This window comes from Chroicocephalus ridibundus, chromosome 15 (assembly GCF_963924245.1).
Source record: "Chroicocephalus ridibundus chromosome 15, bChrRid1.1, whole genome shotgun sequence".
NCBI classification, from domain to species: Eukaryota; Metazoa; Chordata; class Aves; order Charadriiformes; family Laridae; genus Chroicocephalus; species Chroicocephalus ridibundus.
Window position 1 is genome coordinate 3,118,640 of NC_086298.1, and position 15,250 is coordinate 3,133,889.

The window sequence follows — 15,250 nt, forward strand, 5'->3', positions numbered from 1 at the left end:
CGGCAACCTCCCACCAACGTCGCAGCCAGGCGCCTTTTGGCGTTTGTTGGGCACCTCCGGACCCGAGCCCGCAGCCCGTCCCGTTGGCACCCAGCCTCCCAGCAGGAGAAGGATGCTCCTCGGCGGCACCGGGGAGACGCAGACACCGCTGCCCGACAAGGCTCGTTGGAACGGAAAGGCCATGGATCCCACACCAGGGGTGAGGCTTGGCGTCACCTCTGCCACCGTTGCGTGGGCTGGTGTCTATAGGAAGTCCCATCCCAAATTAACAGCTGGTTTACTCTGCAATTAACGAGCTGGTGACTCCCTGGAGATGCCAGAACAAGGTGTGAGTTCCCAGGGACCCTCCCTGCGCTGCCGCCCACCTCCTCATCCCTCTGGCCATGGAGGCACCTGGCAGCTCCTGCTGCATCCCTGGGCTCTCCCACCCGCCGGGTGCCCGGGACCACCAGCCCCACAGGACAGAGCCACCCAGCTCCTGCCAGCCACCAGCCACCTCGCCCCCCTGGAGAAGGGGTCCATGGGGCTGGGACGCACTAGGGAAGGAGTTATTCCGGCACGAGGGAAGAGCTTCATCCAGCCCCTTGCTGAGGGCACCTATTGTCCTGGACAGGAGGGGACACTGTGCAAAAACCCAAGGCTCCCAGTGACATCTTGGCTTTCCCAGGAGCCCTGGCAGGACACCCCATGCCTGCCACCCTCATGTCCCCAGGCGATGGTGCCCATGCTGGGAATCCTGGCACAAGGAGGGGGAACCAGTCCCTGTTCCAACCCACGGAGCAGTTCGGGAGCAACTCCCAACCCACACTTGGGAGGAAGAGGAGGAGGAGGGAAGCCGAAGGGTGTTGACAAACAAACTGGGTGACTCAGGCCAGGATGATGTCTGAAGCAGGGCGGCAGAAGGAAGCACTTTCCGGTCGTGGAGACCCTGGAGAAAGGGATGCAGGAGCTGCAGCCAGCAACTGCCTGAAAACCACCCTGGGGCAGATCACCCCCCCTGGGCTGCCCTGCCAGCCCTGCGCCGTGGGGCACCCCTAGTGCCGGCAGGAATGCCGCCTGCACACCTGCCGAGGCGGCAGGAGAGCGGTCCGGCCCCACCGGTGGGAGAAAAGACCCCGGTGCTGAGCCACCAACACACAAGTCACGCGTGTGTGGCTCGTGACCTCCGGGAGACATTGGCATCAGCCCCACCGCAGCCACCGCCACGTGGGCTGGCACAGGGCATGGGACCTTCGCAGCGCGGCTTTGATGGCAGAGGTCCTGATGCAAAGGGGACCACGCTGTGCACGGCATGGGAAGGCTTTTTGCCAGCTCCCTCCTGCCTTTAGCCCACCTGCAAGCGCTCAGAGGTCCGTGCTGGGGCATGGAGCAGGGCAGAAGGATCTGGAGAGGCTCTCAGCGTATCCCTACGGCCCCAGGGCTTGCTGCGTGCCCAGCCGGCACGGCTCTGCTGGTGTAAGGGGGCTGCATCCATGGGGAGCATTGCCAAGCCCAGAATGCAGCAGGGATGGGAGCTATCAGGGGTCACATCAGCCTGGGCATCTCCTGCAAACTCCCCAAAGTTGGAAGGATAACTGGGAAGAGCTGCTTGGAGAGGGGATGGATCCCTCCCCGGGCGCCAGCAGGAGCAGCGGCAGTGGAGAACAGGCAGAGTTAGGCAGGAAAACCCGGAGTTTTCCCTGCCGCGTTGCTTTGCATGCCTGACAGCAAGTCGTGCCTTGCCTGTCGGGTTACGTACGGCCCCTCCCAGCTCTGGGGGCTCTTCACCCGGCGTGGAGCACGGGCGGAAAAGTGGAGAGGTGCTCAGTGAACCCAGCAGGCTCCGGGAAGGTGTCCCAGTATGGGTACGCGTCCCCCCTACTCACCCCGACCCTTCAGAGCTGCAGCATGGCACAGGACACGTACCAGCCCAATCTCCATAATCCTACTTCACAGGAATCCTATTTTCCCTATGAAAACTCATCTGCAGCCCCCGCTCCCCTCCAGCATGAGCTGAAACCCCCCTTCGTGTAACAGCTCGGCCCCTGCCAGGGTGCAACCGCCCAGCCTGGCCTTGCAAACAACTCATTTCTGCCCCCGCAGAGACAGATTCCTGCATAGAGAAACTCAGCCGGGCTTTTCCTTGTTATTCTTCAGGATTAAGATCACAGGGCTTGGACAGGGAGCGGCCTCCGTACAGAGAGCCAGTACATTAAAGGGAGATTGGGGGTGTGCTTTGGACCCCAACGCACGGCGGTGAGCAGCCGAGCGCAGCCCCGAGCCGGTGCAGCCCCGTGGGATGAGCTTTAAACTATGCAACGCGAAAACCCCACAGCGCGTTACAGGCTCTCCTTCAAAGCTCGCAAACCTGCTGGCATCCTGCTGAGCCGCATACCACGTAAGCATTCCTGCCAGCCGGCCGGGACGGCGGGGCCTGGCAAGGCAGATGGGCTCCACCATACGTATCCACCAGCCGTTGAGTCCCTGTGCCGGTACTGCGCTGCTCCATCACTGACAGACCACAGCGGCGTTTTCCCACCCCCAGAGCCCTTGGGGAAAAAGGACTTTAGAGCTTCTCCCGCAGCTTTATGGTGGAGATGGAGGCAAGATACAGCAGAGCCACCCCCAAAACCCCGGCGCTCCCCAAGCCCTTGAGCTCTCTGCAAGGCGCACAAGGTCCAGCACGAAGCCACGCTCTGCCGTGACACCCGACTAGGTGCGGCTTCGCGGGGGGGTGGCTTAACCCAGCGCAGAGGAGGGTTTTTCAGCCTGGGGAGCTGAAACCCAAGCTGGAGCACGAAAGGGCTCGGAGGTCAAATCCTGCCTGCTCGGCAGCCGCGGGGAGCGAAGCGCCCGCATCAGGAGTGACGCAAGGCGGCTCACGGAGTGGGGGGGACACAGCACTCCGACGGAGGGGTGACCCCACTTACGGGGGTCAAGCGTGTCACCGCAGGCACCAATTAGCAGCCCAGCCCCCCCGGCCATGGCTTTCGCACAAACCCGTGTCTGTACAGAGCCGTAATCCCACATCCAGCCATTCCCAGGCGGCACCGACCAGACATCCCGCGCCGGGCTCTCAATAACCACATTGTCACCCTGCCCCGTCCCACAGAGCTGGCGGGGGCACTGCTCTGTCCTGCCCATGACGAGAGCAAGCCTGGAGCATCCATGGGGTACAAGCCAGTCCTTCCCCCCCACACACCCCAGAGCCCTCGGGGGGGCTTCCCATGGGATCTCCCAGCGCTGCTAAGGGGGAGAAAGTTCATCTGCCGGCCCTGCCCCCCAGCAAAGCCCGTGTTGACAGTGGTTTCCCTGCGCAGGACCCGGCTTGCCAGCATCTCTCTGGAGCCCAGGTTCCCCCCCCACCTCCCCCCCCCCGACACAGCCCGGGGAAGCCGAGAGCACGAACACGCTCCCCGGTCCCCGCAGCCAACACAAACACCCCCGGCACAACCCAGCCTTTCATTTGGGAGGCAGACAGGCACCTCGGGTGCCCCCCCCCCCCCGCCCGCCCTCCCCGGGCTGTGCCCAGCCGTGGGGACAGGCAAAAACACAGGGAAACTGCAACGTGGTGCAAAGAAGAAAAAAAAAAAGAAAAAAAAAGTTTAAAGTCTGGGAGAGAGGGGAAGAGCAGGAGGCGGGGGTGTCTCGGGAATATGGAGGGGAGGGGGGGTCCCCACCCAGGATGAGGGGAGGGATGGGGAGAGCCCGGGTGGGGTAAGGGCAGGGGGGAGCGCGCCGGGAGCTCACCCGCGATGTGCTGGCGGCGACCCTCGTCCAGGTGCGTGGAGACCACATCGCCCATGGCGAGCGGAGCCGGCCGGGGCGGGCGGCGGCAGGAGGAGCGGCGGCGGCGGGAGGAGGAGGAGGAGAAGGAGGAGGAGGAGGAGGAGGAGGTGGAGGAGGAGGAAGGCAGCGCCCGGGGCGGTCAGGCTGCTCGGCGCCCCATGGCAGCCCCGGCTCCCCGCCGGCCTCCCCCGGCCACTCCCCCCGCGCCGCCCCGCTCCAGCCCCGGCTCTGCGTGTGCGTGTGTGTGTCCCCTCCTTCCTCCTTGTAATTAGCTGCTCTAATTTGCTCGCTGGGGGATGGGGGAGGCTCAAGGAGAGAGGTTGTGCCGCCCCACCGGGGTTCCCCCCTCCCTCCGGACCCCCTCAGCCCGGTGTCGATCCCCCCGCCCCCCCCCCCCCCTTCCCGGCGTGGCCGTGCCCCCCACCGCACACGCTGCGGGGGACCCACAGGGTGCGGGGGCACCGGGCGAACCAGCTCCGTCTTGGCACCGGCCTCCTCCGCTCCTGACATTGCTTCATGGGGCCATTGCGACACCCGCTCCTCCCCGTCCCACCTGCGCCCGCACGCCCGGGCCCCCCCCGCAGCCTTCAGCCTCACTCAATGCCCAGGTGGAGGGTGGCCGGGGGACAGTGGGGCAGAGTGGGGGGCAAGCGAGGGGACCCTCTCCCTCCCCACCCTCCGGGCAGCTCTCATCGTGCGGGAGAATGGGATGGAAAAATTCAAGTTGCCTTAAAACACTCTCCAGCCGCGGCTTTTGGACCAGGAGCTGTTTGGCCCTGGGTGGGGGAAGCCAGGAGGGGGCTGGCACCTCCCAAACCAACCAGCATAGTACATTAAAAGTGGGATACTGGAGGCTACACTCCAAGTGGGATACTGGAACCAGTAATGCTGCACCAATCCAATAAAATCCCCTTGCGCACACGCTGCCAGGGCTGAAAATTGCCCAGCCGCATCCATGGGGTGCTGGTGGGCGGTGGGTGAGCTCCCAGGCCCGGGGCTGCTGGACCGGAGAGGGAAGCAGCCGAGGCTGGGGAGCTGGAGGAAGCGGTGGAAAAGCTCCTCCTTCCTCCTCCTTCCTCCACTGTTGCTGCAGCTCCTCTCCCCAGAGCAACAGGCGGAAACAGCCCTCGCAGGATCCTCCGCGCTCTGCCTGGGCAGGATCCGGCGGGAGGAAAGGCCTGGCCTCCATCGTTCCCAGACCCCTGGGCACAGCGAGCAGCCGGGGTGTGACGAAGGCAGAGGAAGAGGAGGAGGAAGGCGGAGGACGTGGCGGCGTGGCTAGAAAGTTCAGGCTGTTCCCAGCTGTAGGGCGGCTCCGGGGGCTCGCTGCCGAGGTGGATCCATGCTTTGGGATCGCTCCGATCCCCGGATGCTTCCAGACCGCTGGGAGCTTGGGCTGGAGCTGGGCAACACTCGGCTCAACCATGGCCAGTTTTTTTGGCTGGGTCCAGTCCAGCCGGCGTGGAAACGTCTTGGAGGTTGTTCCATGGGTCTTTTCCTGGGCTGGACTGTTTACCCGGCGGCGGGAGGGAGGAGTGGAGGTGGCCAGCCCTGGAGGAAGGCATCCTGTTTATCCTGCCTGAAATAGCTCTTCTTGGCCGCCACAGGCTGCCGGGCTGGGGAGGGGGACGGGAGGCTTCTCCCTGCCAGCTGCCACCAGCCCTGTCCCAAAATGGTACCCACCGCCCCACCGCCTGGCACTGACACCCGTGCCGGGATGCTGTCACCACGGGGCCAAGCATCCTCCTGGGAGGGGAGGGATGCGGGTGCTCCCACGCCAGGCTGGGATCTGCTGGATCCAAACACTCAGCACGAGGCATCATCCGGCATCCAGATGCCACCCTGCATCCGCCCCAGCACCCACAGGAGCCGGGGCAACTGGATCTGGGGTATCCCCTGGGCTGGGCTCAGCCCCCCGAGGATGCCCACCAGGCATCAGCCCTTTCCGTCTTAACACGTTCCTTACCCCTGCAAGTCATTTCTGCAAGTCATTTCGAAGGGAAAACGGTTTCAAAGCTGAAATATTTACCTTTTTCTCTTTGCAATGCCCCGTATGAAGGCTTTGCCCTCAGCAGTGGGCTTGTTTGCCGTTTGTTTGCCCGGCCAAAAAAATGCTGTTGAAATCAAGGGATTCTCGTGGGAAATTTAGCTTCAATGAAATCTCGTTTTCAACAGAAAATTGTTCCACTGGAGGCTTTTAAACACTTCCCCCAGCGCTGATCCCTGTGGAGTCTGGCTCTGAATTCATTTGAAAGTCTGCCTTAGTGGGGTGATGTATTTAAAAGGTGGGGAAAACGCATCCACCTCCCTCAAAACCAAAAAAAAAAATGGTAATAACTTCATTATTAGAAATGAAGCTTCGTTCCTCTAAAAGAATCAATGTCTGGAATATGATTTAGGCAGCGCACACACGGTCCTGTTAAATAGACCAAGTGGTACAAACCCCTTATTTTTGAAAAATCAATCCACGTAAGCACTGGAGCACTACATACTAAGCCATTACCCGCCTCTTTTGCCCACTGACGTATTGCTTAAATAGTAAAAAAAAAAAAAAACCCAACCCTAATTAAAAGGCGAAAAATAGAGAGCGTTGATATGGTTGATCTGCAAACAGGAAGGTTGTATTTGTGGCACACAAGAATAGCGCGTCGACGGAGGCTGGAGGCCGTAACGCAGACACAGAGGCTCTTTCTGGGGCTCGAGAAACCACCTGCAGATGAGCACGCCGTCCCGGCCCCGTTAGTCAGCACCCTGCGGTGACACAGCACCCAGCTGGTGCCACAGGCCGGCTGGCGGCAGGGACAGGCTCCGCTGCTCCAGCTTGGGTAAAGGGAGTTTTCTGAAGGGTTTTGTCGCGACAGGAGGCGTTTGGAAGCTCAAAGCTCCGCAGTGGCATCACCTTGAGCACTTCTCCACGTGCAGAGGAGATTGTCCCCGACACGGTCCTGGGTTTCCTCCATCCCCGCTGGCTGCCCGAGGAATCATAGAATCACAGAATGGTTCAGGTTGGAAGGGACCTTAAAGATCATCTAGTTCCACCCCCTGCCCTGGGCAGGGACACCTCCCACCAGCCCAGGTTGCTCCAAGCCCCGTCCAACCTGGCCTTGAACCCCTCCAGGGATGGGGCAGCCACAGCTTCTCTGGGCAACCTGTTCCAGTGTCTCACCACCCTCATGGTGAAGAACTTCTTCCTAACATCCAGTCTGAGGATGGAGGATGCTGGGGTGATGCTGCTCCCAGGGCTGGAGCTGAGCCCCTCGCTGGTTTTGGGAGCCCTCAGCAGCCCCGAGCAGAGGGAATCCAAACACAGCAGCTCTGGTGCCACAGATGATGCTCAAATGGGTTTATCAAGCTCAGCCCCGGGTCTGCCCCATGTACCAAGGCTGCGAGCGGACCCAGGCATCCCTCCCGTTAGAGACCGTGCGGATACGGAGTTTTAAAAAAATCACACCGTGGTAAAGTCTAATCATCTCACATCTCTAATTACATCTCACTAAACAGATGGAAATAATGTTTATCTGCCTGGAGCTGGGCTGAATTATCCTAGCTTCGAAATGAAGGATTTCCCTCTGAATACAGGCGAGGAGAATAAACGCTTTCACGGTTGCTGGCAGCTGCCTGGGGACCGCAGCGATGGCAGCAGCGATCCGGGATTGTCCCCAAATTGTCCAAACCCTCAAAGTGTGTGTGAAGCCTGAGGCCGGTGCAGAAGTCCACCACGAGAAGTACTCCACACCTCTCCTTCACCCTCCCGGGGACCCAGCACACCTCCTGGACAATCCTGATGCCCCAATCCATGTCTGTGAAGTAGCGTTTGTTTTTTTTTTAATTGATTATCTGGGATATTTTTATACTCAGCAGGCAAACCAAGCCTGCCAGCTTCTGTGTGCTCAGCTCCCTGCCCCTCCGGCCCCTTCAGCTGGTCCCCCTGGGTTCGGTACCCGTGGGGAGGATCACCCCTGCCTTGCTCCCCTTGGATTTTCCACGCGGTCATTACCACGGCGTAAAATCTGACCTCTCGGCAGCAAAGGTGGTTGATGCACCTGCAGAGCTTCCAGAACAGGCTGTTCCTTATCGCTTACCACCTCCAGGACCTGCTGAATTCCTGCAACCACTAAGCGCAGGAGTTAAGTCTCTGGGTAAAGCTTTCAGCCCAGTAAATATTTAATTCCCTTTCTCCCACGCAAGGAGCAATCAGTGGAGTTTTCGTTTCACTCTCATTGACCCCGGGGCCGAGGATCTGTTTTCCACGTGAGCCAGATCACCGGGAAACCAGATCTTTGGGGGAAGAGCCCGCGGGTGTTTGCGGGCAGGAGGTGCAGCCTGGGGGGGTTTGAGGGTGTCCCTCACAAATAGAGCCACATGCGTTCCTCCGGTGGGCCTGGCAGCCAGCGCAGTGGGGCTCAGGTGCCCGTCCATGGGGAGACACCCGTGCAAACCCAGCCAGGGTCACCTCTGAGGCTTGGGAGGTGGACAAGCCTTGTCCTTGTTACGGGACTCTGCTGCGACGCAGGGTCTGAACACGCCAACGTTGGGCAGGAGGGAAAAGCACCCGGCAAACAAGGGCGTGAACGTGGCCTGGGGGCCGCTCGCCTTCATGCGAACCGGCCTTGGGTGCAATTAGCAGCCATATAATTGCAGCCGTAAAACTTCCTTCTGCTGATAAAGCCCAGGGCAGCTCTGCCGGGCCCCGCAGAGCTGCGGCTGCCGTGCCCCATGGCTCCGGGGACGGGCCCCGTGGCTTGTGGCACCCTCAGTCCCACTGACTCCAGCGGGATTTGCTGTGTCGGAGCAGCGTTCCCAGATAAGGAGGTGATTAAGCAGCGCTGAATCAGGCCTGCCACCACCCCGGCTTTTGCTGAATCAGCAGCAATAACCTCCAGCCCCACATCACCCCGCCTGGGCATGCAGCCCCCGCGCAGAGGGACGGAGCGGACCCGCTCCAAGCCCGGCCTTGGCTGGGGAGCGCTGGGGACCCTGCAAAAACCCCCAAGCCAGTCCCACGGGGGGGTGGCAGGCGGCACAAGGGGTCGGGGCGTGCCCGGGAGGGTCACACACACACACACACACACCCCCCTCCGTGGGTGAGCGCCCACCCCTCCTGCGAGCCCCCCGCTGCGGGGTCAGGGGACCGGCAGGGCCGGGGGACCTCATCCCCCCCCCGGGGCTTGTAGAGGGCAGGGGTGGGAGGAGAAAGGTGGCTCGTGTGGATCACCATTCCCCTCTGCTGGTCGGGACTGGGATAACTGGTCGCCATCAGCCAGGCCTTGGCAGGGAGACGGGGACGGAGCGGTGCTGCCTGCGGAGGGTGCGACAGCCTGGCTGCCCCCACACTGCCACCGGCATGGCATGGGCACCAGTATGGCATGGGCACTGGCATGGGCATGGGATACCAGCATGGGCACCAGGATGAGCACACAGTGTGGGCATGGGCACCGGCATGGCATGGGCACCAGGATGGCATGGCACTGGGAGCGGCATGGGCATGGTCATGGGCACCAGCACCAATACAGACATGGGATACTGGCACCAGCATGGGCACCAGGATGAGCAATGGGTATGGGCATGGGCACCCGCATGGCATGGGCACCAGCATGGCATGGGAACCAGTGTGGCATGGGCACTGGCAGCAGCATGAGCTTGGGCACCAGCAACAGTACCTGGGATACTGGCACCAGCATGGGCACCAGGATGAGAACAGGGTATGGGCATGTGCACCAGCATGGCATGGGCACCAGCATGGCATGGGCACCAGCATGGCATGGGAACCAGTGTGGCATGGGCACTGGCAGCAGCATGAGCTTGGGCACTAGCACCAGTGCCTGGGATACTGGCACCAGCATGGGCACCAGGATGAGAACAGGGTATGGGCATGGGCACCAGCATGGCATGGGCATGGGCACCAGTGTTGTCATGGGGTACTGGCACCAGCATGGGCACCAGGATGAGCACAGGGTATGGGCAGGGACACTGTCAGCAGCATGGGGAATGGGAACGGGAACGGGCATGCGAATGGGCACCGGCATGACACGAGCGTGGCAGACAGTCTATCTGCCTCGTGCAATGGCACCAACATGGGGGTGTAGGAACAGGCACTGGCAGTGTCATGGGCAGAGGCAGGGGCATGGGGTACCAGCCCAGCATGGGCACGGGGTACTGGCACCAGCACGGGCCCTGGGATGAGCACAGGGCATGGGCATGGGCACCAGCATGGTGGGGGACATGGGAATGGACACCGGCATGGGGCATGTTTGTGGGTACAAGCCATGGGCACAGGACACAAGCATGGGACATGGGACATGGGGATGGGAATGGGAATGGGACACGGGCAATGCCTCCCCAGCCCCCCAGCTGCTTGCAGGCTGCTGTGGGGAGCCAGGAGGGGCTGGGGGCTCTGCCAGCTGCCCGCCTTTCCCGAGGAGCCTACGCTGACGGGCACTGGACACCGATAAACACGGGAACGATGGTCTCGGCCCCTTTGGCTCCGGTGGCTCTTCCCGGTGTGGATGAAGGCAGGATGCAGCCCTGGCTCTGCCCCTCGCTGTGGGGTGCTCTGAGGGGTGGTTTTCTGACCTGTGGGTCCTGCCCCGCTTCCAAACCCTGAGCAGGGACCGGGCATCGCGTCATGCAAGACCTGGTGCTGGGGCACCGCAGCCGCCGCTCCGGCATCTGCACCGGGGAAAGGAAAAAAAAAATATAAGCTTGAGCAATGCTGAACAGCTGGAAACAGTGGGAAAACCCAAAGCCTGGGCCCTGCTGGCACCCAGAGCAAGTGTCTCTGCTCAGCCACCCCCCCCACACCGCCTCCGGGGAAAACACCGGACACCTGGAGATGATTAACCCCGAGTTTCACCCCAGGCAGCTCATGGGGACAAAAGCCACATGTGACGCGGTGCCCTCCCCGTCCTTGCAGCCACCTTCCCTTGGGACACGTTCCCGGCCTCGGGGCGAGTCGTTTGCCTTGCCCACACCAGTGTGGCTCTGCCGGCAGCGGCACCGCGGGTTGGGTGGAAGTAGCCTCCCTGTTTCACGTCCCCCCCCCGCCCCCGCGATGGATCATGGGGTCTTTTTAGTGTGGAAAAAAGACGACTGAGGGGGGATCTTATCAACGCTGATAAATACTGACAGGGGGGGTGTCAGGAGGATGGGGCCAGGCTCTTTTCAGTGGTGCCCGGGGACAGGACAAGGGGTAACGGGCACAAACTTGAGCATGGGAAGTTCCACCTCAACATGAGGAGGAACTTCTTTGCTGTGAGGGTGGCAGAGCCCTGGCACAGGCTGCCCAGAGAGGTGGGGGAGTCTCCGTCTCTGGAGACATTCCAACCCCGCCTGGACGCGTTCCTGTGCCACCTGCTCTGGGTGACCCTGCTCTGGCCGGGGGTGGGACTGGGTGATCTCCAGAGGGCCCTTCCAAACCCCCACCGTTCTGTGACGCATCCCCCAGCAGGAGGAAGCCTGGGCGGGGGGGGGTGTGGGTCCCTTCCCCTGGAGGAGAGGACATCCCCAGGGCTCACCCAGTTTTGCAGACACCCTGCCTGCGCGCCAGCAGCCCCAGGGGATCCAGGGATACGCTCACACTCTCCCACCGCCATCCTGAGCTCCCAAATGTACCCGGAGGGGGCCCAGTCCCCAGGGGAGGTGGGCAGGACATCAGCAGGAGCTGCTGGTGTTTCCCCCCAAGCCCCAGCCCCAGCACTCGGGGCCGTGCGGGCCATCCCCATTTCTCCCAGTTAAACACATTTCCAGCATCTCGACAGTTTTCAACTGAACTTTTTGGGGTTGAAAAGTTGAAAAGAGCGAGGCCTCCCAGCTCAGACGCCTTAGGAGAGGACCAGCAAGGAGGGATCAGGATGTGGAAAGCTTCTCCCTCGGTGCCACAGACATCCTCAAACTTGCCTTTCAGGAAAACCAGCTCCAGCCAGCTCCCTCCCATTTCTTGACCCTGGGACCGGTCCCTTGTCTTGCCTCCCAGCTCCCTCCGTTATTTAGGCGGGGATAAACCCCACGCCAACCGTCGCTACTCTCCACCGAGGTCCCAGCTGCCAGACCCGGCCCCCCCCCAGTTCACATCACTTGGGCCAAACCAGCACGGGATGGAGCGGGAGGAGCAGCCACCACCTCTCTCCGTTCACCCTGGGGTTCCTTCTTGGCCCTACGGTGGAAAGAGCCAGGTGAGGAAATGCTGCTCCCCCTTCCCTTCTCTGTGTGCGGATGTTCCCACCGCATTCCGCATCCCCCCACCGGGGGGGTCCAGGCTGTTGGGCTCCAGCTCCTCACCCGGAGCCCCTTGCAGAGGAGGCAGAGGATCCTGGTGGTCTCCAAGGGTCTAAGGCCTGTGGTCAACAACTCGTGGTCCCTGCTTGGAGGACCCACCATCCCAAGGTGTTTCGCGCTCCCAGTAAATGCCTTCCAGTGGGAAGCAGCCTCCAGCCCCAACGCCAGCAGGACCTGGGCTCCCCGCGGGTGGCGGGGCCGAGCCCCCGCCGCCAGGAGGGCGATGTCAGAGCACCCTTCCCACAAACAGCCCCCTCCCCACCCCACCGTCTACAGGACCCTTCGGTCCCTGCCCTCCCAGCACCCGCCTCCGGGTCGCGACAGTCCCAGGTTTGGTTGCTTATTTTGCAAATAAAGCAAGTGTCACCCTTTATTTCTTTATTATGGTTGTTTTTTTTTTTTTTTCCTTCCAGATGTGAGGGATGCAAGAGAACCACCCGCCTGCCGGGGAGTCGAGTGTCCCCGAGGGCAGGGAGGGGACACACGGCGGGGTCCCGGCTCACCTGCGCCCTCCCTACACGTATTTTTTACGGACAGACAAGCGATGCTCGGCCTCACTGGAAAGATTGACGGGGAGATGGGAAAGCAATATAAATACCTCCCTCTTAAATAGCCTGCTGGTATTTATAGCCCGCGGTTGGCAGAGAGTCCGGCGGCTCTGACAAACTCCACTCCGGCTTATTTTTAAGGAGAAGAGGTTTGAAAGCCAAGGATGGAGACGCGTGTCTGCCTGGCCGGGGGCTGCAGGGATCCCAGGCAGCCGAGCCCTTGTCACCCCGCCGTCCCTCCACACACTCCTTTGCTGTCCTGTGTCCCCAGGGACCCCCTGTCCTGCCTCGAGCGACGGGGTGAACATTTATATGGCCATATATATTATATACATATATCTATATATATCCATACCTGCGGGCAGAGCCCGTCTGGAGCCCGCAGGAGCTCAGGCTCTGCGCCAGCATCGCGCCCTTTCCCACCTCCTTTCCCATTTTTCCCTCTTCACCCCATCGCACCCTGCCCGGGATTTGGAAAGGGGGGAGCACAGAAGCCCCCACACCCCCTCAGCGCGGCCCTGGGAGCCAGCTCGGGGGGTGGGGTGGGGGGTGGGGGGTCGCGGCCCCAGCATGCCCCCTACACCCCCGGTATGCTCCCTGCACCCCCTGCTGAGAGGAGAAGCCCCCCCTCCCGCAGCAGCGCCCGGTGCCAGGGTAGCCTTTAGCCCAAGATTTACAGCCCCGGCCGTGCCCGTCCTGGGTGGGTGGCCACGGGGTGTCTGCGCGGGGTGGGGGGATATTTGTCTGCGTCCCCTGCATGGGGCAGGGGGGGCATATTTTGCTGGGAAATAAGCCTGAGACACCATAGGGACACCCCCGCAACGCTGTTCCAGGCATGGCCTCTCGCCACAGGCCGATGCTGCAGTGCTGGCGGGGGGGGGGCAGGTTTCCTACAGCCCCATGGTGGTGGTGGGGGGATGCTGGGTGCAGGGGGGATGGTGGATGGTGCAGTCCTGGCAGGGGGGGGAAGGTTTCCTACAGTCCCATGGTGGTGGGGGAATGGCAGGTGCAGGGGGGGGGGTATACTGGGTGCTGGGGGGTGGGATGCCAGGTGCGGGAGGGGGGCTGGTGGATGCTGCAGCCCTGGGGGGGGGGGGAAGGTTTCATACAGCCCCATGGGGGGGGTTGCTGGGTGCAGGGGGGTGATGCTGGGCAGGGGGGGGTATGTTGGGGGGGGGGTGTATGTATGCTAGGTGTAGGGGAAGGATATGCTGGGTGCAGAGGGTTGTTGCTGGGTGCGGGGCGGGGTATACTGGGTGTGGGGGCTATGATGGGTGCAAGGAGGGTGATGGGTGCCGGGGGGGCATGCTGAGGGGGGGGGTATGCTGGGTGCGGAGTGGGGTTGCTGGGTGCGGGAGTGTATGGTGGGGGGTATGCTGGGTGTGGGGGGAGTGGGGGGGATATGTTGGGGGGGCTATGCTGGGTGCGGAGTGGGGTTGCTGGGTGCGGGAGTGTATGGTGGGGGGTACGCTGGGTGTGGGGGGAGTGGGGGGGATATGTTGGGGGGGCTATGCTGGGTGCAGGGGTAGTGCAGGGGGATATGCTGGGGGGGCTATGCTAGGTGTGTGTGGGGGGTGTGCTGGGGGGCTATGCTGGGTGCAGGGGGGTATACTGGGGGAGGTATGCTGGGTGCAGGGGGGGTTGCTGGGTGCCCGGGGGGTATGCTGGGGGGGCTATGCTGGGTGCAGGGGGGTATGCTGGGTGCAGGGGGGGTTGCTGGGTGTGTGTGGGTTGCTGGGTACAGGTGGGGGTACGCTGGGGGGCTATGCTGGGTGCAGGGGGGTGTGCTGGGGGAGGTATGCTGGGTGCAGGGGGGGTTGCTGGGTATGGGGGGGTATGATGGGAGGGAGGCTATGCTTGGTGCTGGGGGGGGCTGGCTAGGGGGCCTATGCTGATTGCAGGGGGGGTTGCTGGGTGTGAGGGGGTATGCTGGGTGCAGGGGGGGTTGCTGGGTGCAGGGGAGGTGTGATGGGGGGGGTATGCTGGATGCAGGGGGGGTTGCTGGGTGCGGGTGGGCATGATGAGGGGGGGCTATGCGGGGTGCAAGGGGGGGGTATGTTGGGGGGGTTATGCTGGGTTCAGAGGGTGGTTGCTGGGTGCGGGGAGGGGGTGTGCTGGGGGGAGGCTATGCTGGGTGTGGAGGAGTATGCTGGGGGGGTATGCTGGTAGGCTGGGTGCGGGGGGGCATGATGGGGGGGCTATGCGGGGTGCAAGGGGGGGGTATGTTGGGGGGGGTTGTGCTGGGTTCAGAGGGTGGTTGCTGGGTGCGGGGAGGGGGTGTGCTGGGGGCGGAGGGGTATGCGGGGGGTGGGTATGCTGGGTGCAGAGGGAGTATGATGAGAGGGGGGGTTATGCTGGGTGCCTGGGCGGCTAGCTGGGGGGGCTATGCTGGGTGCAGGGAGGGGGGGGTGTTCCCGGCTGTCGCTGCGCGGCGGCGGGCGGTCCCTGCGCTGCGGCGCGGGGCGGTGCGGGGGCGGTGCGGAGTGACGCGCGTCCCGCCCCCCCCCCGCCGCCGGTCCCGCCTCCCCTCCGCGCAGTCAGCTGAGCCTCGACGCGGCCGACCGAGCCCGCCGGCCCCCCCCCCCGGCTCCCCCCCGTTCGTGTCCCCCCCCCTCCCCTCCATCCCCATCCCTCCCTCCGCATCCTTGCGCCGCCCGGCG

The 15,250-nt window shown here is 62.8% G+C and overlaps 1 protein-coding gene across 1 annotated transcript in view; it reads right to left on the reverse strand.

Moving 5' to 3' along the window:
• The window catches only part of NIBAN2 (niban apoptosis regulator 2), a 36,834-nt gene extending 32,854 nt beyond the window's left edge, over positions 1 to 3,980 (reverse strand). The window contains exon 1 of the mRNA XM_063353190.1: positions 3,730 to 3,980. Coding sequence (XP_063209260.1) covers positions 3,730 to 3,784 — 55 coding nt within the window. The 5' untranslated portion in view covers positions 3,785 to 3,980. The remainder of the gene's footprint in view (positions 1 to 3,729) is intronic.
• Positions 3,981 to 15,250: the final 11,270 nt, after the last annotated feature.